The 25,185-nt window shown below is 36.5% G+C and overlaps 1 protein-coding gene across 4 annotated transcripts in view; it reads left to right on the top strand.

Moving 5' to 3' along the window:
* Positions 1-24,406, top strand: part of PAN3 (poly(A) specific ribonuclease subunit PAN3) — an 81,601-nt gene extending 57,195 nt beyond the window's left edge. For 2 of the 4 annotated variants that reach the window (XM_082778660.1, XM_082778661.1), the window contains 7 exons: positions 6,713-6,878; positions 7,318-7,405; positions 13,190-13,329; positions 14,256-14,385; positions 17,369-17,433; positions 18,164-18,302; positions 21,434-24,405. In XM_082778660.1, coding sequence (XP_082634786.1) covers positions 6,713-6,878; positions 7,318-7,405; positions 13,190-13,329; positions 14,256-14,385; positions 17,369-17,433; positions 18,164-18,302; positions 21,434-21,574 — 869 coding nt within the window. In that variant the 3' untranslated portion in view covers positions 21,575-24,405. Of the gene's footprint in view, positions 1-6,712; positions 6,879-7,317; positions 7,406-7,900; positions 8,061-13,189; positions 13,330-14,255; positions 14,386-17,368; positions 17,434-18,163; positions 18,303-21,433 lie in introns of those variants that run through there. The other 2 variants (XM_082778662.1, XM_082778663.1) reach the window with 2 other exon arrangements.
* Positions 24,407-25,185: the final 779 nt, after the last annotated feature.

Here is a 25,185-nt window from a genome sequence, read left to right on the forward strand (position 1 = left end):
ACCTCTCTAGAGTATTACATAGAGAAGATTGATGTCTGCCTTAGATAAATTAATAAATGTATAATAAAATTATTTTGGACACATTCATTTGTCACACTGGAAGAGAATATATATAATATAATATATATAAAAGGCAGTCATGCCTCATTAATATATTGAAGATCTTTGAAGGTAGATCCAGTAGATATCATCTTGCATTTTTAATGACATCTCTTAAAAAACAAACAAACAAAACAAACACAAAAACAACCACAAACACCACCACCAAAAAAAAAACAAAAAAAAACAAAAAAAAACAAAAAACAACAAACACAAAACACCCCAAAACTAAGTGGTAATAAGAGGAGTCCTCAGTTAGGTTAATCACTGGTTGGAAGGTAAGAAACAGAGTGAACAGTTGACTTTCACAGTGAAGGGAGGTCACTGATGGAGTCTCACAAGAATGTGCTGGGAGCTCTATTTCTTAACACATTCACTTATCCATATTGAAGATAAATAATGCTCTGTCAGTGTTTGCTGACAAAACCTAGTTATTTTGATTGATTAAAAACAAAGGCCAATTGTGATAGATTGCAGAAGGATTTTACAGGACTGGAACTCTTGGCAAAAAATCTAGGGGATGAAGTTCAGTGTAATAAATGTAAAGTGAAGAGACTGAGGGAAAATAATCCTAATTTTAAGTATAAATTGATGGCCACTGTCATGGCTGTTACAACTGAAAAATAGATCTAGGGTTATAGTTAAATGAATCAAGGGAAATACTGTCCTCTTGAATATGGATTTGGAATTGTTGCAGATTAAGAAAAGAGTAAACAATGAAGTAAAAGATGCTGTAATTAAGATGTGGTTGTATCACAAATCTAATACCTGTAGTTGTGGTCAACTTTAGCCACTTTGACTAACATAAAGGAACATAAAAAGCTCAAAGGTGACAGGGGTAATCAAAGACATGGAATAGCATCAATACAAAGAACAGCAAAATGGGATAGTACTTCTGCTCTTGAAGATGGGAGAGGAAGATTGGGTTGAAAATGACTGGAATATGGTAGGTCTCTGGAAATCATCAGGGAAAATAAAAAAGCAGCAACTCTTTTCTGTTTCTTTTCTTTTTTTACAAAAACTAGGGATTGGCAAATGCCTAGCCAGGCAGCAAATTCAAAACCAGGGTAAAAATAATTAAGTCATATAAATTTGTCACAAGTTATTGTGGATGTTTGCCTGTGTTCGAGGGGAAAGTATTCTTACTCACAGAAGAGGAATAATTTGAATTGTTAACTGCAAAGACCATCAGGAGGTCTCAGAGCTGCAAAACACTGGAAGATAGCAAAATATTGTGTTCATGATCTGTTATTTATTGTGAGCTACTATTTTGATTTTTAGCGTACATCATTGAAGCAGGCTACCTATTTGACCCAGTGCAAATTTCTTCTTTAGGTAAGGGTAGTCTTTGAAACCGAAAATAAGGCATCAATTTTTGTTCAGCCAGGAGAAAGTCTGATTTCATTAAAACATACTATTGCATCCTCCTTTAATATCTCAAAGTTCTGATAACTCACTCCTGCCTGTGGCTCTTCCAGTCTTTTTTTTTTTTTTTTTAATTTAGAAAAAAATCCCCTGCAGTTCACCAGTTTTGCCAAATCTTTCTGCACATCTTTGCTCTGGCTTTTCTTTTTTGGTAACTTGTGCTTTCTAGTCTGATCCTCAGTAGAAGGAGCAATTTAAGAGAGAAAAATAAGATTGCATACTTGATTTCTCGGAATTGCCTGCCTTCATGGATCCTTTCTCCATCCCCTCACAGAATTTCTTGGCCGTCTGCCTGCCTAGAGGAGACATCCAAGAGAAGCAGGGGAATGGATGGAAGTTGGGTACTCTGCAGCATGAGGCCCAGATTAGTGCAATTGCTTTTAAGGTTTTAGGAGGCACAACTCTGCCAACCTGATCAGTGAACTCAGAGAATTTGATTTCAGGTATGCAACCTTATTTATGTTGAACACTCCAGTTGGCAACAATAGACTTTGATGGTTAAAGGCTGAGGATTATGTTTGTTTGTTTGTTGTTTTTCTTTTCTTTTTTTTTTTTTTTTTTACATGGCTGTCTTGCATGTCACTTTTGGTGTCAGTGTGATCAGTCTTGGGTTTTTCTTTTTGCCATGCTATTTGCAGATCCTGTTACAGTACTTCTTTGGAAGGAATTTTGTGTGGAAAAAAATTAGCAGCAGCTTACATTTATTTTTATTCTAAACACCTCTAAGCAAATGTCTTAATTTCTGAAATCTATACAATTTATTTTTTGTGTTGTTCTTTTTGCAATGAAATATTCCTTCTCCAGGTGATAAAGTGATAATCTGATGCTGTTCTGTAATATTCAACTAAATGTTCACAAGTTTTCAAATCAGCAATCTTCTTTTCAGCTAATTTGGAATAATTTATTTGAATAATTCCCTTTTTATTCTCATTCCTCATATTTCTTCAAGGCACTTTCATTTTTATCAAGAGTCTAAACTTAACATTAAATCTGTTGTTCCAAAACTTCCATTTTCTCCACCTTTCTGGTATCAATGTTTCAGATTATAGTACACGTTAATACATTTATATCTGCAGAAATGCTATTCCCTTTAATTTAGCAAATTAACACAAAAGTCCTGGAACCTTTTTTTCTTAACCTTCCAATAACTAAACCACATTTTGAATGCATGTATTTTAAAGCTAATAGCTAGAAAATCGTGACAAATAAACAGTGACTCGATATTGCTGCCAGTTAGGTATTTTCTTTGTCCTGATGAGTTTTTTGAGGTATCGGCATCAGAGGTGAGCATGCCCCTGTATGTCCTTTGGTCTGTGTATGAAAAATACCGAGTTATTAAGTACGGTGTGCATGCACTTAGCAGTAGTTTTCAGCACCACAGATTCTGCTTTATGGCAGTTGAATACTTTCTGATGAATGTAGGCAAGCTTCCTGGACCTTGAGTTCCTTTGGATACATTATTAATAATAGTGTTTGATGCAGAAACGTGGACTTTATTGGCTCTGTAGCTTTTGCATCTTCAGTCACTGAGTATTTTTTCAGAAGATATCTCTTCATTTTAGAATAAGTTAAGTTGTGTAGTTGGACTATGATAAGCAGGAAGCATATATGAATATTTAAAAGCAACGTGATGTCTCTATCTACAGACATTCTAAAAACAAAGAAGATGAAAATATCTTGTATCCTATTGAAAACACAAAGCTAACCAAAATCTAGAAGTACTACTTTTAGATACTGTAAACACTGTTTTGCTCAGTTTTCAGCTTTTCTGATGAAAAATATGGAACAATTATCCTAAAATACCTCTGCCAAAAGCTGCAACTCTTTCCAAGTCAAATCAAGTTTTTGCTATCTTTTTTTTTTTCCTATGATTTGTAGTGCTGCATTAGTATTTCAGAACCTTTCTGTATATAGAAAATTGGGAAATGTAAAACTGAAGCCCAGGTCCCTTCTGGAGAAGGGGGGCAGAAAGGAAAGCTACTGCATGTGTCTTACTTCCAGTATTATAGCCAAGGAACACTAAAACCTAAATTCACAGTTCTAAATGTAAAAGACTGATTTATAGGCCTGACAGGTTCAATTTAGTGATCAGCTAAATCTTTCATTAGACTTCTGATTTTTTCATAAATGTCAGATGAGAACAGGGTGTGTTAGCATGCTCTGTGACCATGTTCCTGACTGAATACGTAAAACAGGTCCTGCTGCTGGGGTCCCAGCTCTTTCGTCCTGTCCCAGGGCTATCCCTAGGTTCATCCTCATAATGGGTAACTGCACTTCATTTTAATGTCTTTTTTCTTCAAAAAAAGACAACCACCAGTGCTAAGCGTATGCTGCACATTTTGCTCAGCTGAGAACATTATAACACTGAATTTTAAATAAATAAAAATAAGGCAGTGAGTTCATTTTAATGTAGGAAGGAAGGTAATGGACTACCCGTGTTTTTGGAATGGCAGTTCTTACATTTTTAATCTTCCCCATTAGCATTTATGTACTGCATCCAGAGGTGAAAGCTCCGACAGAAGCAAGTCTGTCCTGCACCAGAGGAAAGAGATAATCTGAAACTTATCAAGTTTGTGGCTGTGGGTTCAACCTGAGGTGGGAAGCCTCCTTAAAATCAACCATGAACCTCTAAAATACCATTTCTTGGGCTAAGAATTTTAATCATGTTTGTAACTTTTTCTTAATGGTTTTGTAACATTTTTTTCAACTTGTTTAGCACTTTTTTGGTAAGCTTTTAGCTGTGTGCTTTACTTGCACAGTGAGCTTTTGAGTCTAATATCCTTGGGTCATTGCTCAGGTGCCATCTGTAGCAGGCCTGGTAGGCCTTAATGGACATAATTCATAACCAGCATTACTGCTAACTGGACTGCCTTCAATGTTGGTTGTTTTGAGCAGATAGATACGTAAGAGGGCATTTCAAAGTGATTTTTCAAGTGTTTTAGCTAGTACCTTTAGCGTAGGGGAATGAAGGCTGCAGCCAACCAGCCTGAAAGCAGCAGCCTAGATTTAGCTGTAGCCACAAGCAACTCTTTCCAGTAGTAAAATAATCCTAGAATCATTAAGGTTGGAAAAGCCCTCCAAGATCACCTGGTCCAACCATCCCCTACCACCCCTGTCACCCACTGAGCCATGTCCCCAAGCACCACGTCCAACCTCTCCTTGAACACCCCCAGGGACGGTGACGCCACCACCTCCCTGGGCAACCCGTCCCAGTGCCTGACTGCTCTTTCTGAGCAGAAATGTCTCCTCATTGCCAACCTGAACCTCCCCTGGCACAACTTGAGGCCATTTGCTCTAGTGCTATTGCTAGTTATCTATGAGAAGAGGTCAACCCACACCTTCCTTTCAGGTAGCTGCAGAGAGCAATAAGGCCTCCCCTGAGCCTCCTCTTTTCCAGACTAAACACCCCCAGCTCCCTCAGCTGCTCCTCACAGGACTTGTGCTCCAGGCCCTTCACCAGCTTTGGAGCCTTTCCCTGGACACTCTCCAGGGCCTCAGTGTCCTTCTTGTACTTAACTGAGATTTTCTCATTGACAGAAAGGTGTGATCTCCCAGCTCTTTTTTTTTTTTTTTTTTTTGAATGTACTCTTGGTTACATTGCCTTTAATCTGGAAATCAAAGGGCAAGTGTTCTTAAACACATGCAGAAAACTAACCCTCAAGTTCTGGCTTTTTTCTTTTCAGAATATTATAGCAACACTTCTGTTCTGCACGTATTTATTTTATACATAAAGGTTCATAAGACAGTTACATATTTATTCCTGCTAAACATATGACATGTTGCTGTTTACCAGAAGTAAAGTATACTCTATAATAGCAACTAATGGTTAGAAAAAAAAGACTTGATTAATACAGGAACTTATGTCTCACATCTTATAATTTTTCTCATGCTGAAGAGGGAATCATGGGGGCTGGTGGGGAGTTTGCTACGTGAGACTTCTGGTATGCTGGTTTGTGGGAAGTGATTTGCATAATGATTCATCAGGAGGCCAAAAAAAAAGACACAAAGAATATCTCATTATATTCAGCCTTCAGTAGACATGCCAGGCTTGATGCTATTTAAAGGAGACAGTGTCTTGACCTTCATAATCTAAATCAAAACACCTTAAACCTGCAAAATGACCTAGTGTTTTTTTTTTTTTTTTTTAAACTGGGAATATCTTCAGCCCATCACCCCAAACTAGTAAAATTTTTAAGTAAAGCTTTCTGTAATATTTCATTTTTTGGCGTGTGTGTACCCATGCAGGGGCACATAAACATGCACCCAAACTTATTTTAAGCAAATGCATGGATAGGGAAACGCTGTGGTGGGGCGGAAAAAAACACAAAACAACAAGGAACATGTTTGGAGAGGAATTTTGGTTTTGATATATTTTATTTGAGATTTGTGCAATGCAAACTGTAACAACTTTGTATTAAAGGCATCTTAGGGAAAATAACATCTATTAACTATCTTTTTTCATCTATGGCTTAGTGTTACTGGGAAACAATTTTGCAGTATGGAATTTGTGTGTTTGCAAATGATTAGTTTACTTCAGAAAGGAGGACTATGAATCCATTTAGAAATTGGGGGATGCGTTGCTTTCAGGTGGCCCATTAAATGCATTGTAGAGTGATGACTTGTCAGCGAGTTGTGTCAGAGATGGTGGACAAAGTTGTGTTCAACGATGTTTAGCCACAGAATCTTCCACTCTGCTCATATAGTTTGAAACTAGTTTGTTGTATTTCCCTCAGTTTTATCAGATGTAGAATGTTTGACTTCCTTACCTTCCTACAGTAAAGGAGATGAAACAGGATCTGTTGCAATTGCTGTGATATTTGCTTGTTTTTTCACAACACTAGTATTTTTACTTCTCAAATACGTACGATTCCAGTTCAGCAATTCCAGGAATTTTTAACTGGTGCTCTTATTGTAATGAATATTCATCCTAAACTTAAAAATCAGCATAGTTTTCCTGAATATGAGCAAAAATAGTAATGTCCAGTGAGTTTGCAGTGTTTTAAAGTTTATTGCCCTTCCAAAAATTAAACAAAAATCATTATAGCGCAATAGGTGGTATCTGTCTTTTTGAGTACTGTTGATTAAAAGCTCAATGAAAAGAGTATGTGAATTAACTGTATAATTCAATACGTTCTAAGTGTAATTATATGTAGTAGCTATCTGTTGATGCTTAGTCTTTTTCCTCCAGGTCAGCATGATGGACCTCTACCACGGCAGCATGCGGGATTGCTTCCAGAGTCGTTGATATGGGCATATATTGTGCAGCTCAGCTCTGCCTTACGGACCATTCATACAGCAGGACTAGCATGCCGAGTTATGGATCCAACAAAGATTCTTGTAACTGGCAAAACAAGGCAAGAAAGTATTCATTTTCACTGTATACTGTGGTCTGTGTTCATGATATCTGTTAACCACGCAGCTTTTTAGCAAAATAGCAAAGGCTTGATTAAGAAGTTCTATTAATATCTCATGTCAATTGAAAATGTGCTAGAACTTGTAAAGTTCTATTTAAACACATTTCAGGAAGATTTATGCACTATCCTCAAGGTACAGTTGAGATCCACCAGTGCCAGCTTAGAAACTTATTGATTTATTTGTAATACAAGGCTGTCTGTTGCACTATATCAAACAGTAAAATCAGTATTTTCTGCTTCATAATAGTTTGTGAAATACTAAGATAACTTTTTGTCATATTAAAGCATGTGAATATTAGGGGAAAGGTATGAATATTTTGGGGAAAAATGGAGTAAACAGCAAAACTTACTGACACTTTCTTTTTTCTCGTTCCCAAAGGTTACGAGTTAATTGTGTTGGAATCTTTGATGTTTTAACATTTGACAACAGTCAAAATAATCCACTGGCATTAATGGCTCAGTTTCAGGTAAGACAACAGTGCTCTATTGAGGTTGGTGTCTTGGCACAGAGAGTACAGAAAACCAATGTGATTCCTTTTGGCAGATGAATATTTTAGTTGAATCGTAGTCTGGTATAACTATCTCTAAATAACTATTTTTTTATTCCTGATTTGATCTTTGTTTGAATTTGTTTGTAACTTAGAAATGTGAAAGCTCATTTTGCTATCTTCTGCTTCTGAAACTTCAGCAAACTCACAGAACAGGTCAAACTGTTAGTATTTAACAAACTGAAGTCAGAAATGGTTGGAATCACAGATCTCTAAAGAAAGAGGAAGAAAAATCTTGTATTTAGTGATAGAGATCAGAAAATGTTTCAGTAGCAGTTTTTGCTCTTTCTCCTTTGTTTTAACAAATAATTAAGTGATGAATGACTGTAAACAGAGGAGGAAAAGATCTTTTAAAATATCTGCATTTAGGCCTTCTCCTCACTCCTAAAAGATTCGAGTGTATCTTTATTTTAGGCTCCTAGTTTTTCCGTGCTCTCCTGGCGTTCTCTGAAGTGTGGACTCTGCATAATTCGTGAATTAAGAAGAATCCCTTTAGACTTAACAAAAACTGTTCCACAGTCATCTGGAGCATCACTGTGTACAGGAGTGCCTCTTTCCCTAACTTCCCCTCAGGGTAAAGTACATTGCTTCAGCAGTCATCACGTACCCTGTCCATACTGGGAGAGAAAGACTACAGTAGGGAGTTGGATTTAATTTATTTTCATTAATTGAGCTTATTCACTGTGAGAAAATTGCTCATTCAGAGTCTTCCAGTAATAAATGAGATGTTTGAACTTTGGCCAGGCAGAAACTAGCTTATTGGAGACCTTGTCCTAGAACATATCAACTTTTTTAAATAATACACTAAAGCAATTTTTAGTGTACTTCTGGTAGGACATCAAAGGATCCTTCCTGTGCCCCACCAGATACACGTCAATGGGCTTGTGGTAATAATTTAATAGAAACCAACTGAGAGGATACAGGGATGCAAGTAAGTGAGGGATTCCATTCATAAAACTGTGGCGAGATTATGATCTAAATAATTCCTTAAATTTACTTTAATAGCAACAAGAGAAGAGATCCTTCTGAGATATTATGGCATTCAAGTAATTTTAAAGCAAAATATTTAACGTACTTGGAGGTACAAATCTGAAAATACTTGCGGGTATGCCAAACTGTCAGAAGCATTTAGTACCATAGCAGCCCAACATTTGGCAACTAACTTTCTTAACACCTAGTTTTGCTTAGATACACATCTTGTTTGCATGCTTTATTCATTCTTATTATCCAGATTATTCAAGTATCACCACTAAACCAGTAGAGAAGTACTCTTCTGTGTGGAAGACGTACGCTGGAGATAGAAAACATTGCATTACCTCCTTTTTGTTGCTTCCTCTAGAAAGGCTAGATTTTCATAACCCATTTTGTTCCTTCAGAGATTCTGGACTGAGTTAATTCCTTGAAATTCAGAAGTCGTTTATCACACTCTACCTTTGTTTGCCCTAGCCAGATAACACTACAAAATAACAGCTGCAGCTTGTCCTTTTTCCTCTCGATCCATGACCCAGTTCCTGAATTCCTCAGGGACTGTAAAAAATGTAGGTTATCTGTTGGTTTACTGCCCAGCTAATATGCATTTCCTTGTTGCTGTCTTCAGTGGAGGAAGGTATTTTTGTTAGCATTTGTCACTTTCTGGCTATTTCCCATTGTTAATATAGATAGGAAAGAGTTAGGCCACAACAGAGAAGGGCTATGCAAAAGGATTGCAATTGTTCTTCACAGGCTGTTTTTCAGAGCCTGTGTTAAATATGTTAGCTTACATGATCATTTAAGATTTAAAGGAAACTAAAAATACATAAATGAAATATGAATGGTCACTTACATTAAAAACAAGATGCTTAGACCTGTAGAAATTGCTTCCCCATCCTGCCTCCCTCCCCTGAATCTTTAAGTCATGTGTCAGTTACTAGATTCAGGTGGTAAAACTGTAAATGGTGATACAGGAAACAATAGGTTTAATAAATACTGCTGTATTGGAATAAAAATGAAACAGTTCTCTCTGTATGAAATGAAGAGAAAACATAGGTTCTATTGATATAACAAGGGCTGTAAGGTTACATTTGCTCAAAGTAAATATTTTTAATGTAGTAAACGAAAATAATTTTCACATACACCTCCCCAGATTTAAATAAACTAGCAGAAGAGGCATCTAAAGTCTTGATGTTGACTTCAAAATTAATAAATAATCTCGGAACTTGGAGGGACTTAAGTACAATTCCAGTACTTAAAAGGACAAGCAAATCTACAGAATTAGTGATTGAGCTGATACTGATCCAAGCACAGCACTGGAACAGGATAAACGAAGTGTCAGTTTCAAAGAACTTATGGAAGATGGATCTTGTCAAAAAATGTGATTTATTTGACTAGCTTACATGTCTCGCTGATGCAGCCAACTGTATAAAATGCTCATATATCTTGAGGGCTTTTGGCACAGGAGCGTATATCTTTTTAACATTAACATGCAGAAAGAATACCTATTAAATTAACTTTTAAATTGCTCACTGACATATTTAAAATTCATTTGATAACAGGGAAACCGTTAATGAAGAAGGCTGTTTCTGAGGGTATCTCCTTGAGGCTATTTTTTAGTCTAATGCTACTTTATATTTCCATCAATGACCCTAGATGATGGTGATACAATCTTTACCTGCAAAGTTTTTCAAGAGATAAAAAAGAAAGGTTGTTACAGGTTACAGTTATTACTAATTGAATTGTTACTTAAATGGTCATTAGTTGCATGCAAGATATGTTTTTGAACAAAAGGCAACCTGTACTTAAAAAATGTAGTAGTTTTCTTTGAAGTTGTGAATTGACTTAGTATGATTTTAATAGTCACTGTTGATAGTTACCATAGCAAAAGTCTTCTGGCAAGCTAATGGCTCGTGACCCTTAAATATGTGAAAAGCATGACACGGAGCATAAGCAGAGAAAGGATCGTATCTGATGTGTACCTTTAACCGGTAAAGCTACTGCAGGAGTACTCCTTACTTCTAGTGTCCCTGCTTCAAAAAAAGTCTAGCAGTTTGTTTGCATCCTTTAAACTTCCTCTGCCTTGAAGCAGCAAGATCTGAATTAGTTTTTTTTCAGAGAGGAGGGTAAGACTTAATGGGAATATATGGCTTTCTTTTCCTTGCAGAAAGATGGTGTGCTTTTGGGATGTTTTTACCTTGTCTGCATGGATAGAGTTTGTCAGTGGATGGCAGTTTGATCCCTTCTGAAATAGGAATCTGAAATCCATAAATCCAGATGTCCATTCCATTATCTAATCAGACACAAGAAAAAAATAATAATCTGTGTACTTCTGTGCTCTTGTAAGAATTCGTACACTGGACATTGTAATAACACTTTATTTCAGGGTTTTAGCTGTCAGTGAATAGCGAGGCATCTTCAGGGAGTGATTCAGCTTGCTTAAAATCTGAATTGTCCTGTGGAATACAGAGATCTTCAATTGATCAGACTCTTAACTGAGTAACTTCAAGTTTAAATCCCTAAAATTAACGGGATGAATCCAAACCGTTTTTCGACCAAAACACAAGTTAAGCATTGGTTGTAACTGGAACTGTGTGCTTGAGGCTGCATTGGTGTGTTGTATTATCTCTGCCCATTTTTCTGTTAGGTGTACTTAGCAAAATAAAGAAAACTCTTTGAAAATAAATAAAAGTCTGAATTTAGAATTTCCTAGCTGAAGCTAACATAGACCTCTTTCTCAACCATTTTTAAAAATCTAATGCAATCTGTATTATGAAAGCAACTATGTAAAGAGACTATTTCTCCATAGGGTCTTTCCTTAAGTTTTATGCTTTGGGTATATTTGTCAGGGTTGGGTGAAAAGCATTTATATAAGATACCTCCTTAACAATTATTAGAAGTTGGAAGCTTCTAAGTAGGAGACTGCAGAAAGAAGATAACGTTAATACAGATACTTCCATATTTCTCTCAAGTCTTTTGGAAACAAACAAGCAAAATAACAAAAATACCATTGCACGGGGTAAAGATGTCTCAGTGCAGATACCTTATCAGCAAGGTTCTTCTGTTTCGTACAACAGCAGTATCATCTGCTGCTCAAACTGTTTGTGCTTAGTAGTGGCAGCAAGTAGGTTCCCACCTTGTTGGTCTTTTTCATTTCTCTTTGCCAAAGTACAAAGCAATACTGATGCTCAGGAATTCCTGGTTCCTTAGGAAGTCAAGTCTAACAAATGCCAATCACATCTTCTCCATGCATTGTCTTTATTGCTGTCCTATTTTCCGTGTCCTGTTTCTGTCTTCATTAATGACTGCCCTGTTCCATGCTTTTAAACTTATGTCACATTGCTTATCCATGTTTAAGTTGTGCTGCTTAATCATACGTTAGCAGTTGATACAGAAACAGCAGGGACATTCAGAGACCTGGAAACGTGTTCTTTACTCGGTGCCTCAACATCTGGAAGATGTGCCCGAAGGGAAAGAAAGCTCTGTTCAGCTGCTGCAGCCAAAGGAAGCCGCAAACACAGCTACCTACCCCTCTGGGTGGAACAGCTGTGAGGGGCCGTGGCAAATCCACCATCTCGGGAGTTTCCTAAAGTTTTAGCAGCCAAATTCTAAACAGAACTTTCAATGTTTCTGTACTGCCAAATTTCTGACCTTCCTAACAGAAATGACAGCAGGTATACTCCCTGCGTGACAATGTTCTTTGCAAAACATTTTTCATCCGGAATATGGAGTTGACATTCACAACAAATAGTAGCATTCACCTCTTAGCTTTTGCAAAAATATCTTTTCTAAGAGGAAAGTCAGGAAATCTGACTCTTAAATTCAGTCTGAAGCAGGCATCCAATATGGAAAGCTGCAAATGTTTCAAGTTTGGCCAAGTTACGTGCACCTGAAAGTTTCTGTAGAGAAAATCAGGCAGCTTTTGCTATGAAGAGTACTGTCTGCTACTAAATTAGGCTTCTGCTTTCAGAGGTGACTTCAAGTCTGGTGTAGCTTTTTGCAGTAACTTCTTGTGGCTGTCCTTCTACCTGTAAAATCAAAATGGGTAGAATTTTCTGTTGTGACAAAGTCTATGCAGCTGCTTTTTCTTTTTTTTTGAGAAGCTTTACTCTAAGGAAAGGGGTTTGTAATGCTAAGGATTTCTTCACAAAATGGGATGCCGCTCCAGTTGTTAGCCTTACAGGTCTGTTCCTGTCTAGTTACTTCAGGCAGTTCGTATCTTTTCACACGGGCCATTAGAGATGAAAATCTATGATCTGTTTGTTAAAACAAAAACATGAGCTGCTAGGTTCCGGTAGGACATGTTTCTGTTTTAATGAATAAGCCTTGATACTTATTTCTGTGTCTTGTGCCGAGAAGGCTTGTGCAATTTGCTACCAAATACTTGATTCCTCAGCAGGCAGTGCATGAGTGGTTAGGAAAACCTCTTTGTGTAGAGCTTCTGCTCACTACAGAAGATTTTGCTCTGGTACTATCATTAAGCTAAAAAAAAGTGGATTTTAAGCATTCGAGGGTAAATATACTATCTTGAAACTCTTAGGTATCAAACAGGAGATCAGGACAAATTCTCCTCTGTATGTTTTAACCACTTGGACAGCTGTATTGAACTATAGCACTTCAGTTGCTCAAGTCCTTCAAAGGTTACTGAAGAATGATCTCTTTAAATGCCATCTAGTTCTGTAGGTAATATTTATCTATACTATGAATCTTATCTGTGCATGTTTTCCCTGTTAGCAAGCAGATCTGATCTCCTTGGGGAAAGTTGTGTTGGCTTTGGCGTGCAATTCTTTATCAGGAATTCAGAGAGAGAATTTGCAGAAAGCAATGGAACTGGTGACAATCAACTATTCCTCTGATCTGAAGAATCTGATTTTGTAAGTTTGCTACTACATTTATTTGCCAATGTCTTAAACAAAATAATAATAAAAATACATCTTTTAAAGGAAATTACCTTAACATACAGATGAAAAAGTCAAAATAATATTTTCAGTTGCAAATAAGGTAGAACTGTCATTGAATGTCTGCATAGCCAGTGCATTATTAAGCATTATCATTTAAAGTTAATTTATATAATGCGTATTTTTATGGTATATCTAATAAAAATCAGTGCCCTTGCTTTATTAGAGTGTTGTTAAAGCTCCTAATAAGAAGTTACTATTCAACTTTAAAGAACTATACAAAGCAAACACACATACCCCAAATGAAAAACAACAACAAAAAAAGAAACACACCACCACGCAAGCCTTATAAGTAATCTTCAGTACTGGGTTTCTTGCCTGTTATCTACCATAGCAATATCCTGGTCTTATCTCACATTTTCACAGTTTCAGAAGATATTAAAGAATAGGCACATTTCCTTTTTGACCAAAGACTTGAACACTAGCTTTTCTTAGTCGTGTATTATTTTGTGGTGTTCTTCAGTACAGTCATTATTTCTGCTCTTGCAGCCTAAGAGGGGAAAGTAGAGAAATCTGTCCCCTCTCTCATTTGAAACACAATTGCATGAAAATCTGAATCTTTGCATCCTTCCCTCTTTTCAGGTATGCTCTTAATGTTTGAGTGGAGTGAACTAAGAAGTTCCATGAAGGCACAATCCTAGCTAATACAAATAACTGTCTGGAAATGTAGAAGTAAATTAACACAAATATTTTCTTCGTTAATATCTTTTTAATTAAACACAAATTGTCAACTCATATTAAATAGACATCAGGGTCAATAGTTGTAAAGTCATAATAGGACGAACTCTCTGGCACTTGCAGCATGTTTAAGTAATCTTTTGGGGGTGGGGATATTTTGGCAGGTATTTGCTGACTGACCAAAACAGGCTTCGCAGTGTAAATGATATCATGCCTATGATTGGTGCGCGATTCTATACTCAGTTGGATGCTGCTCAAATGAGAAATGATGTTATAGAGGAAGACCTTGCAAAGGTAAATAATTTGGTAATTCGTACAGGAAGACGTATAGTTGGTAATCCTACAGCTCTACTTTAAGGGGGAATGTTTTCTAGGTACTTTTTCTTTTGTTTGTTTAGCAACCCAAGTAAGCTGCTTGCAGACTTAACTCTGAGTGCAAGGTACTGAAAATCCAAAAGTTCTAAAAACCACTAGTTTTAGAAAGTGCTTGGCTGGCCTTTAACTCTAGGTAGCATCTTTATATTCAACCAACAGTCCTAGGAAAAGATTTTCTTTACTGAATGGTTAAAAAGTAGTATTCTGAGTTCATAATGCTTATACGTCATCTCACACTAGATCATCTAGCTTGTGTTAGAGGTTATAGAGCAACAAATGCTTTCTTCAAATTCTTAGATTTAGATTTCAGTGCCACTTTACTTATCTCATTCCTTTCCCAATGAATGGTTGTGGAAGTAAAGGTTGTGATCCTCGGTTTCCCTGAAATGTGCACCTTTTGCTGTGTGGGTCTGGTTAGTCTACCAAGTTCAGTCATTGTATTGAGTGCTAGCTACAAAGAAAATATGTACTTTGTCCTATGTTAGTGTGTATTTGTTCAGTAGGAAAGTGTTTGAGCTTCATCTTGTCTACTTATCAGAAGCCACTGATCATAGGATTTTCTAACATGACTGAGATAACATTGCAGAAAGCTTTCATATTGCTGAAGATTTGGGTAGTCTAGCGTATTCCGTTTCTAAGGATTTAAGTCTTGCAACTCCTTTCCCTTACATGCCCCAGATAAGCATATTTGAAAAGCAATAGATAGGATTCTGGTGAACTGGTGCTGTTAACTTTTCCATGATAGACTTGTTGGAAACCTGCTTTTCTGTCCTTAGTGAAAGATACGGAAATCTTTCAGAAGCAAAGAGATATAGAGCAGGTTGGTGTCTACTTTGGATGCCTGACAGGTGCTCACTCTTCCTATTAATAGTCAACTGCTCCTACTCTGAAGATGTTTAGGATCACTTCTTGTCCTGGTGGCCCAAGATGCCTGCACAAATTTGGGTAGCTGGACCTCTTCCAGTAACAAAAATGGAGATTGTCCTGTAATCAGCATTAAGGAGTGTGCATTTTCAGTCAGGTTGTTTACAGCAGTTGCTTTTCACTGGTAGGTGAGCACAGCCACCACAAATCCAAGTTATTGTGTAGCCCCTAGTTTGGCAGTAGCCGCTTATCTAGCAGCGGTAAATAGCAGTTGTTAATTAACTATCATACTATAACTTGGTTGCACTGTCACATATTCCATTACCATCAGACCTACAGTACTTAGGTCTAGCCATATACCCTCTCTTCATCATTGCTGCAAAGAATGTTAGAACAATGTTTGTATGTATGTTCTTTCATCATATTCTCCAAGCATGCAGTCATCTGCAGCTTAGAGGCTTCTAATTCCTGAAGTGGTTTGTATGTAGTTAATAACTTTACTACACTTGAAGCCATGAATATTGTTATTTGCATTTCACATGGCAGTGACCCCATTACTCTGTCCTTTCCCTTCTTCACCTGAATATTCCTATCACCTACATGTCACAGCACTCAAGTATGCAAAGCCTCAGTTTTTAAGTCCTCTAATACAGTCTGTAGAAGAATTCCCTGCCCTACAGGCTACTCAGCCTGCAGAGAGGCAACCTGGAGCCTTAGAGTCAGTGTTGGTGTTCAATTTTGTCACCATTGACTTGGAATCTGCAAGGCTGTAGCATTCACATACATGCATTTCTGGCTTTTGTGTATTTGGGCACATGCCAAAAAATTATTTGGAGGTTGTGTAAACCTCTGCTAGCTGGACAAGGTAAGTCTTTTCTGTCAACTTCTAAGTGCAGCTTCAAGTGACGTACAAGCTGTTCTGCTGTGTGTTTTTAGACTGGTAATAAAAATCTTGCAAACCCATAGGCTGTCTGAGGTCAAGCTATTATCACCTTGACCTATTTTATTTACCCAGCTGTGCACAGTAATCTACTCCAGACTGAACTCATTTGAAATCAATATGATCATGCATGAAGTGAGATGCAGTTTAGCATGAATAACACCGGAGAGCTGGGCCACTGGAGAATATGAAAAATATCAAGAGAGAATCTTTTTCCCTGCCAGCTTTGAGGAGCTTAAACGGAAACTTTGAGGAAACTTAAACGGAAGATTAATCCATAGTATAATGCAAGCTAGATTAAGATGCAACACTTTACAGTAACCTAAATGATGATGAAAAACGTATGAAATAATTTTTAATTGCATGTATTATGAGCATTTTAAATTCTATTGTTCTGTCTTTTGTATGAGCTTGTTTTGACTGCTTTGCCTCTGATATTGAAGGACTTGGAATTAATACTGCATTAAGTAAAAATTAAATTTATAGCTTTTTGAAAAAACTTGTTTCAAAATACTGTATTAGACTGCTATTCCAATTGGTCTGATATTGTTGTTGCTAAACAATATTAACTAACACTGGCCTACAGAACATTTTCCAAGAACACATCTAGTAGAGTATTTCTTATTTACCTGAAATTAGCTATTATACTGTTCACTTCTACAGTCTTGATAAGTGCCTGTGTATGTATAGACATGCACGTATGCTTGTGTGTGTGTGTATATATATACATACACACATGCACGTGTGTATTAACATTGTTTAATGTACAGTATTTTGACATGCTTTTAAGTGTAGGCTGGCAAGAGAGTCTAGACTTGTTTCTGCATAGGGCTAGGTTGCCTGATCCAGCTTCTGCTGGAGCAGCAAGATGTCACTGATTGTTAAACCTCCACATTATAACTTGGCTATGAACTGCCAAGATTAGATTTGGGACTACCAATACACAATATAATGTATTGGATCTCTTTCTGAAAAACTTAGTCTTAGAATAAATCCATCTCTGTAGTACATAGTGCTTTGTTGCCGCTACTACTATATATCTTTGCCAAAAAAGTGTCTTACATTTCAGATACTTTAATAATCTTTCTTGTTTTCTAGGAGGTGCAAAATGGAAGGTTGTTTAGGCTTCTAGCAAAATTGGGAACAATCAATGAGAGGCCAGAGTAAGAAATTCTTGTTTTTGTGGTGTAAAGTATGCAAAATCCAGATTGCAATGCAAGGCTTCTTCCTTTGTAAACTTAAGCTAAACGTTTTCCCCATATTTGCCTCTTAAGGATTTAGTTGTTTAAGAAACCTTGAAACAATAAGATAAGCAACTTTGACCAAAATAGTAAAGGAAAAGAGAAGGCTACAAATAGGTATGCCAAAGTTGCTTCCTCTTTTAGTATGGATTCTCTTGTTGGTCTGTTGTGAGTGACAATAGTTTTTGAGGAAATGCATAGCTTCCTTGATCTGTAGCATATGGCATAGCTACCAGCTTTAAGCCTGTTAATTATCAGCTTGTTTTTTATCAACTGCCTTATAAAAATTAAATGTTCATGGTCTGTTTTCTATCCATTATTGTTTTCCCCATTACTGAATAGACTTGGGTAAAAGCTGTTTATAAAGCTAGTTTCTAATATTCTCATAGTATACTCGTTGTAGATGGCCACTGCTTTCTTTCATTCCTTTTATTGGCCCTCTGTATGCATTAGCTTCAGATACTTCAGCTGAGTTGCTTTGATTGTTATCTTCTATCTGTATAGCAGGAGGGAAAGTGATTTAATTGCAGATTATAACAGGAAGCTTAGCAGAGCAATATGATTACTAGATTCAGATCAGTCATGTATATTTGTGGGTTTTGCTTTATATTTAACTTTCCGAGGTTTAATCTGAGCCTTTGTTTTACACCAGGTTTCAGAAAGACCCAACATGGTCAGAAACTGGAGACAGGTATTTACTAAAGCTCTTTCGAGATCACCTTTTCCATCAGGTGACAGAAGCGGGTACTCCTTGGATTGACCTCAGTCACATTATCTCATGTCTTAACAAGGTACACTGTACTTGGGTTAGCTTTTAAAAATTGCTTGGGTTAATTTGCTTTGGTGGGGAATATTGTTTTAAAGAAAGATGTCATTGACAGATTAATTCGGATTTACCTTATGCTTATTTCTCCCCTATTTTGGATGAAAATGTATTCCCTAAGCTAATATTCAAACATTTATGGACGTTTTAAATAAACTTAGTAGCATATTTATTATTAAAGCTTGAAATTCACTAATAGAGCATGAAATACAGTATTGACTTGTTCATCCTAGAATGCATTGAATACTGTGAATAAGCAATGCTGGTCCCTTTATGCTACTCTGGTCTTTCAATACAGCATAAAGGATCCATAAAACCCCTTTAACTGGGAGGTTTCTGCTGATATAGTTATTGCAGAAGATGGTCATAAAGCAAGAGGATCCATTCCTTAAACTGTTTTGACCAGAGCAGAAGACAGAAGTGTGTATCAGGAGGGGAAGTGTAATAGAAATTAGTGCAAAATCCAGCAACCTTCCTAGACAGCAAGGAAAACTTCTGTGACACAAATGTTAAGTATGTTTCTGGTAACTCAGGGTGCCTTGCAGTTTCTAAGTTGCACCACTACCAAAACTCTAGCTGAGTGCTTTTGTGGTTAATAGTGGGGGTTGCATGAGAGACCACAAGATCTTCAGTAGTTGTAGAACTTCTTGTCTTGCTCCATAAATTAAGAAGTACATGAGCTGATTCTTTTTGTCAGATCAGCTTTTGACTTATCTTACATTGTTTTATCAAATTTGAATAACTTGTAGGAGAATAAGATGTTACTTCCTTTCTTCATAGCTACTTGGTCATTCTGGTCATTCCACTCACTACATAGTGACAATATGCAATTTGTGGATAGTGTTGTTTTCTAGGATTAGGATAGCCAACTTTCTCTTCCAGGAAGATTTGAATATATTTGGATCCTTTGGCACATGACAGCAGGGTAACTACAGCTATATCTATTTCTAAATTGTCACAGCTTTTTGTCTCCTATTAGACCACTGCTGTGCTTTTTTTAACCTCCTTTTTATCTTTCTGGTTGGTGTTTGTAATCACTTTAAAAGTGATATTAAAGGGATGCTAAATCAAAAAGCGTGTTGATATCCAAATAGACAGTGAAATGTCATCATGATTTGAAAGCAGTGACCAGTACAGTTCTGTAGCAAGTGGGGAACAGTCCTGAATTTGTAGGTAAGAGCTTCCAAAGAATGCCTTTTTCTGTAAATGCTCGTAGTTACCTTTTCAAACAGAGGCTCTTCTCTTCTGTGGTTGTGGGCTCAGTACATGAAAAATGTAAGGCTTAGAGAACTCCACTTCGGAAACGCACTCTAAAAAGCACTTCTGAAATTGTGTGCTAGTAGAAGTGGTTATTTGGGCTTCCCTGCTGTGCTCCAAAAACATTCCTTTTGAGCGAAACTTTGTTCAAAAAAAGTCTTTTCTTCAGTGTTTCCCAATGTGTTTTTGGGATCTTTTCTGCTGAGATGCTGACTTCTGTATCCACAGGAGAAGAGAAAGAAAGCCATATTGTTGTTTCTAGTCAGCTGTGTGGCTTTCTTTAATACAGATCTTCCAGTTACTAAATTCATAAGAGCTTTCACTGAATTTGTGAATGATAATGTGAATAGTAAATGATTTCTCACCAGTATTTTGTAATGGGTATTAGAAAAGATACGTGATTTTATCCTACTCTACGAAAACTAAAAGTTAATTGGCTTTCTTTGTCCTTCTGAAACTACTCACAAAGCAAAGCAGAAGCTTTAAATCTGGGAGCTTCCAGCTTTTAAGGTTTTGACAGTGTTATTTTTAGAAGACAAATGCAAGCAGTTTCGAACTTGCTATGTTGCTCCAGACAGCAACCAACATCTCTGTGCCAAATCTAATTGCTGTTCTGCTATTCAGTACAACATTACAATGCATTTATTTTATCCTGCTGGGACTGTATTTCCAAAGATTGTCTCAACAGTATCATATTCCATTTGCCTCTGTCCTATCTTCTGTATGGGAACACGAAAGTTTATAGTGTAAAGTATTTGGAAATATCAACCAAAACAGCCACGCGAATTTCTCATTGTAAGATTCAGACAGTTCTCCACTGAACATTTCTTGAAAAGTGAGGTCATAAGATAGCATTGGAAGGGACTTTGGCACATAGCATATTATACTGTTCCAAATTAAGACTTTGTAGTACATCTCTAATGTATGTAGTGTAACATACATGCTTGTCTCTCAAATCACTGCTTTTCTATCCTGTTCCTGAATCTTTCTATTAAAAGGAATTCAGCAGCTTCCCTGAGGAAGACAATGCCATTTGTGGAGCTTCGTGTTTTCAAAATTTCATGACAAAAGCACTTCTGCATCTGTTACAGGCAATTGTCACCAAACGTTAGTGAGAGCAGTTGCATGGCAGTCTCTTGAAAGATTGTGCAACTCAGTTCTTCAATTATGTTATTACCAAATTTGATAAATCAGAACAAAACCTGAAAATAGATGTGGAATAAATTTTAATCTTTACGTCTGAATTGTTCATTATGGACTGTAACTAGGCAATCTTTTTCATAGAATAAGGGAAGAAATACACTGTACGGAAGGCTTAAAATCTAGTTTGTTTCCAGTACTGCCAAAAAATTTAGGTTTGGGTTTTTACCATTGTTCAGAGTATTTGGGGCTGGTCCATCCGTTAATTCATTTTCAGAGTGGACAAGAAGTAAACTACCTACCCTACTAGGAGGCTTGTGGATCTTACATGCAAATGTGGTGGACTATGTGCAAATGTAATGTCAAAAGTGTTTTTGTTCATCAGGAGCTATCTGGAAATTATGCTAAGTTTCTATACAGGGTGAGATAAGATGGTATTGCAGGATTATTAGCATTATGGAGAAAAACAATTAATGTAGTCCACAGGTGGGGGATGTATATCAGGTTAAGACCAAATGTCTGGATTTTTTGCCAGGTATGTGTTGTTTTGGTGCAACTCGAATCCTTTCTTTGTGTGTTAACAGATCTGTGCTGCACCAAAACAGTACACTTGCCAAAAAATTGATTGTTTTTGTTATCGGGGAAATGTTTTGCCATTTCTTTCACACGTCTTTTATTTTATCTTTTGCATTCTTGTTACAGTTAGATGCTGGTGTGCCAGAAAAAATAAGCCTCATTTCCAGAGATGAGAAGAGTGTACTTGTGGTAACTTACAGCGATTTAAAACGCTGCTTTGAAAATACTTTTCAAGAACTGATTGCAGCCGCAAATGGTCAGTTGTAGTATTTGCTGAAAGCATGCAGGACATTGCTGAGGAACTTAACAAATAGCAAATTGCACTACAGCTGAATTGTTGTTGTCATCTCATTTCACATTTGGGAAACAAACAGGAGATGAGCAAAGCTGCTTGCACTTCAGTCAGGTACACTGTTACTTGAAGGGAAGAATGTTTCACTTATCCTAGAGCTAAGGCTGCCATTGGAGGCTTTATCTGTGAAGAATTTATTTTAGATTAAGGAACACATCAGGTGCATGATGTTCCTGCTTTTATTTTTTCCACTTGTATATGCACTAATTTTAATTTTTTAAGACTTTTCTGATCTCTGAAGTTTTGCCACATTATATACTTAAGGGAAACTCTTTGCAAGGACATTTCTGGGATACATTTTTGTCACTGAGGATAAAGCAGAATTTATTCATTTTTGATATTATTTGCACCCAGAATAGCATAAAGGACCAGGTAAATAATTTAATAGAAATTGTGTTCTATTAATTACTGTTTAGTTCGTAACCTCTGTAAAAGTGTGTTGTATGCAAGCTCTGTATGCCACCCACTGTTAGCTCAAAAAAAAAGAAGATGAAATGAAATCGATCAAGTTGAAGTATCAATGAATTGACCCCCTCCCTCCTTTAAAAAAAAAAAAAAAAAAAAGGAAAGTCCCATCATTTGATTTAAACTTTGTCTAAGCGAAGTGACGAAAATAGCATCATGGGAAACATCTATAATTTAAGGAGCATATCAAATTTGCTCTAAACACAACCAGCGCCTTTTAAAAAAAACTGTTTGTATGTTTTCCTGCTAGTCAGAAGCATTTACATTTATGCAATTTTTTTAATAGATTTTTTTTAAAAAGAAATTGTGTTTAAATGCCTGAGGTTTCAGGAGTGTATTACTTAGGTTATTTACAGTATAATTTTTGTATAAAGTTCTGTTCTTTGAACCACAGCTTTATTATGGTACGCTACACTGGATACAGATACAAAGACACTGTTAAAAGAAGATTAACTAAACACAGCAGTTGTCTGGCATCAAGAGCTTTTCAAGTTTTACAGCCTGAATCTGGAGGGATAATGATCTGCTGTGCCTTTGCAGTCACTGCTTAGCCCAAAGTAATATTACTTTTGATAATACTCAACACATGAATATTCCTGAAGTAATTCAGTCTCAAAAGTCTGGAATTTTCCTCCTCAATTACCTTTCTAATATTTGGACATGCAGTTCTCTCCAAACTTGGGTATTCATGGGATTTCTAGTTAAACACCTACACTTTGATACTGAAGACTGCCAAATATGTAGGAATTTTCTTTCTTAAAGCAGTAGTGAAGACTGTATCTATTCTTTCCCAGCACTGAATGTTTTAATAGCACTGGGTGCTCACCATGAAGAAAATGTGGAAACTCAAAAGGTCAGGACAGACTCTTAAGCACTTGCAACTGATGTTACTGGCATCAATTTTAATAATTCTCAATATTTGTAGTTTTCAGAGAAGTTTTTAATATTTCTCTGTCCACTTTTATAAGCTTTAAAATGATTCTCCGCCTTGAGACTTGCAGCAAGAAAAGCAACTCTCTTCACTTCGAAAGCTTTGAAGACTAGGGACATGCTTTACACATTTTAGAAAATGTGGTTGAATCCACATTAGGTAGCATCAGTTGTTGAGTTTAAAGATCGATTATTGTTGCATTTGATCGAATGAATTTTAAAAGGAACATAATGTTTAATATTCAAACGATAACAGTTGCCAGAATGTTCTTTTTAATGTAAAAGGAACAGGAACTTTGAAAAGTGAACATGCAAAACAGTCTTTTATCATTAGCTCATGTATTTGAGGAAGAGCAGCTGTCTTTTATATGTTTTTTGACAAATCATATTGTAATTCTTTTGTACAAAAAAGAAGTACTTGTATTCTAGAAGAAATATGAAATGCTTAATTTATAAGCGGGCTGAGGTTTTTTCCAGTATTGTTTTCTTTGAAAATGAAAGGGGATCATCTGTTCAGTTGTGGGGTTCGGGAACCTTTGAAAATTTAATTTGTGGACCAATATTTTGTGAAAGTGTAAGGCAGGGGTAAAATAGGGCTTGAATTCTCATCCTTTTTAGACCAGCAAACCACCCTCTGCAAGACATGTCTAAATTGCAAACCTGTGTGTATTTGCATAATGTCAGTTTGCTTCAGCCCCTAATAACCTCAGGACTTGGTTTAAAAATAAAAAGGTAGACAGCTAATAAGTTTTCATACATAAATAATGTCAGCCAGAAAATATTTGGTGTCAGGTGATGCATAAAATAAAAAAGTTGAGCTTTGTTTTCTATTTATTTCATTTGGTCTGTATTTGGGAATGATTTGAACAGTCTGAAGTTCAACTTGGGTGTTTTTTGGGGGAGAGCCCTTCTACCCCATTTTAATTCCATTTGGAAGGTTGTCCTAAAGATGTAGTTTGATCTATTCATAGGAAGAATTGTGTATATGTATTTATAAAGAAGAGCCACCAGGATGTGCCGTCCCAGATGGGAAATTTCATTCTGACCTTCCTATTTTTACAGCTAAAAGCACAGAAGGGACAACCTTTGAAATCATGTGATGTTGGTCATTTTAATTTTTTGTACCTGTTTTAAATTTTGTTGCTGTATTTACTATATTGTAAATATTTTGTTGAGGGTACCTATGTATTTTTGATTTGCCCTTGTTTCAGTAATTCAGGTGTCAACTGCTTCCCCTAAAAAGCACCGGTATGTTAAGTTCTAATGCCATGATCCCAATATGTGTTACTCATCTTTAATCCTGTTTTCATTCTTCATGTGTACAGCAGTATTTTTAATAAAGAATACCAGAAATAATGTAGCCTTATTTTAACAACATGAAGCATTGAAGTTGGATACGGAGTTTTTCAACTTTAATGCTGGAATTGTATTTTATTCAATTGTATTTCTTGTGTTTGGTGTCTCCAATGCAAAGTTTAAAAAAATCATGCTTCACGAAGAATGTTTAGTGCTTGCCACTTAGAGTATACATCAGATATATATACCAGATACCCTAAAACTTACAGGTGCTGTTTACTTGAATCATACTACTATACACTTCCTTAACTCCCAGATAAAGTCTGTCTGATTCTATCAGATCAGTGTTACTAGACAAGCCTTAATTTAGAAAACTCCATTAGAAAGTATTTTAATTTCATGTCTGTTGACCTTTTTTGCTTCATAGCAGAAAATGTTAATTTCTCTTGAGAATTTGCATGTGGAGTAATCAACAACTTCAGTGCCCAGAATTATTTCTTTATAGTTGACCTGCATAGGTAAGATCTTCTATACCCATTCAATCCTGACTATGCATGTATAACACAAAACACTGTGCAATATATGTGAAATAGTCGATACTTTTTGTATTATTTTAATATGGAGTCATTATACCTTAAATTGCAGTTTCTAGAGGTTTTATTACATGGAGACTAAAGCTGTGGTAAGTTCGATTGGTGCTCTTACCTATTCTACAGTCTGTCTTTGGTAATGTGCATCAATGGATGCAGAATATCCTACAGCAGTAGGTAATGCCATTAGGTTCTGTGTACAAAGGAAAATTCACCTCTGCTTCCTTCCAGCACTTCTGTATTGT

This window comes from Aythya marila (genome assembly GCF_965140915.1).
Source record: "Aythya marila genome assembly, chromosome: 1".
NCBI lineage: Eukaryota > Metazoa > Chordata > Aves > Anseriformes > Anatidae > Aythya > Aythya marila.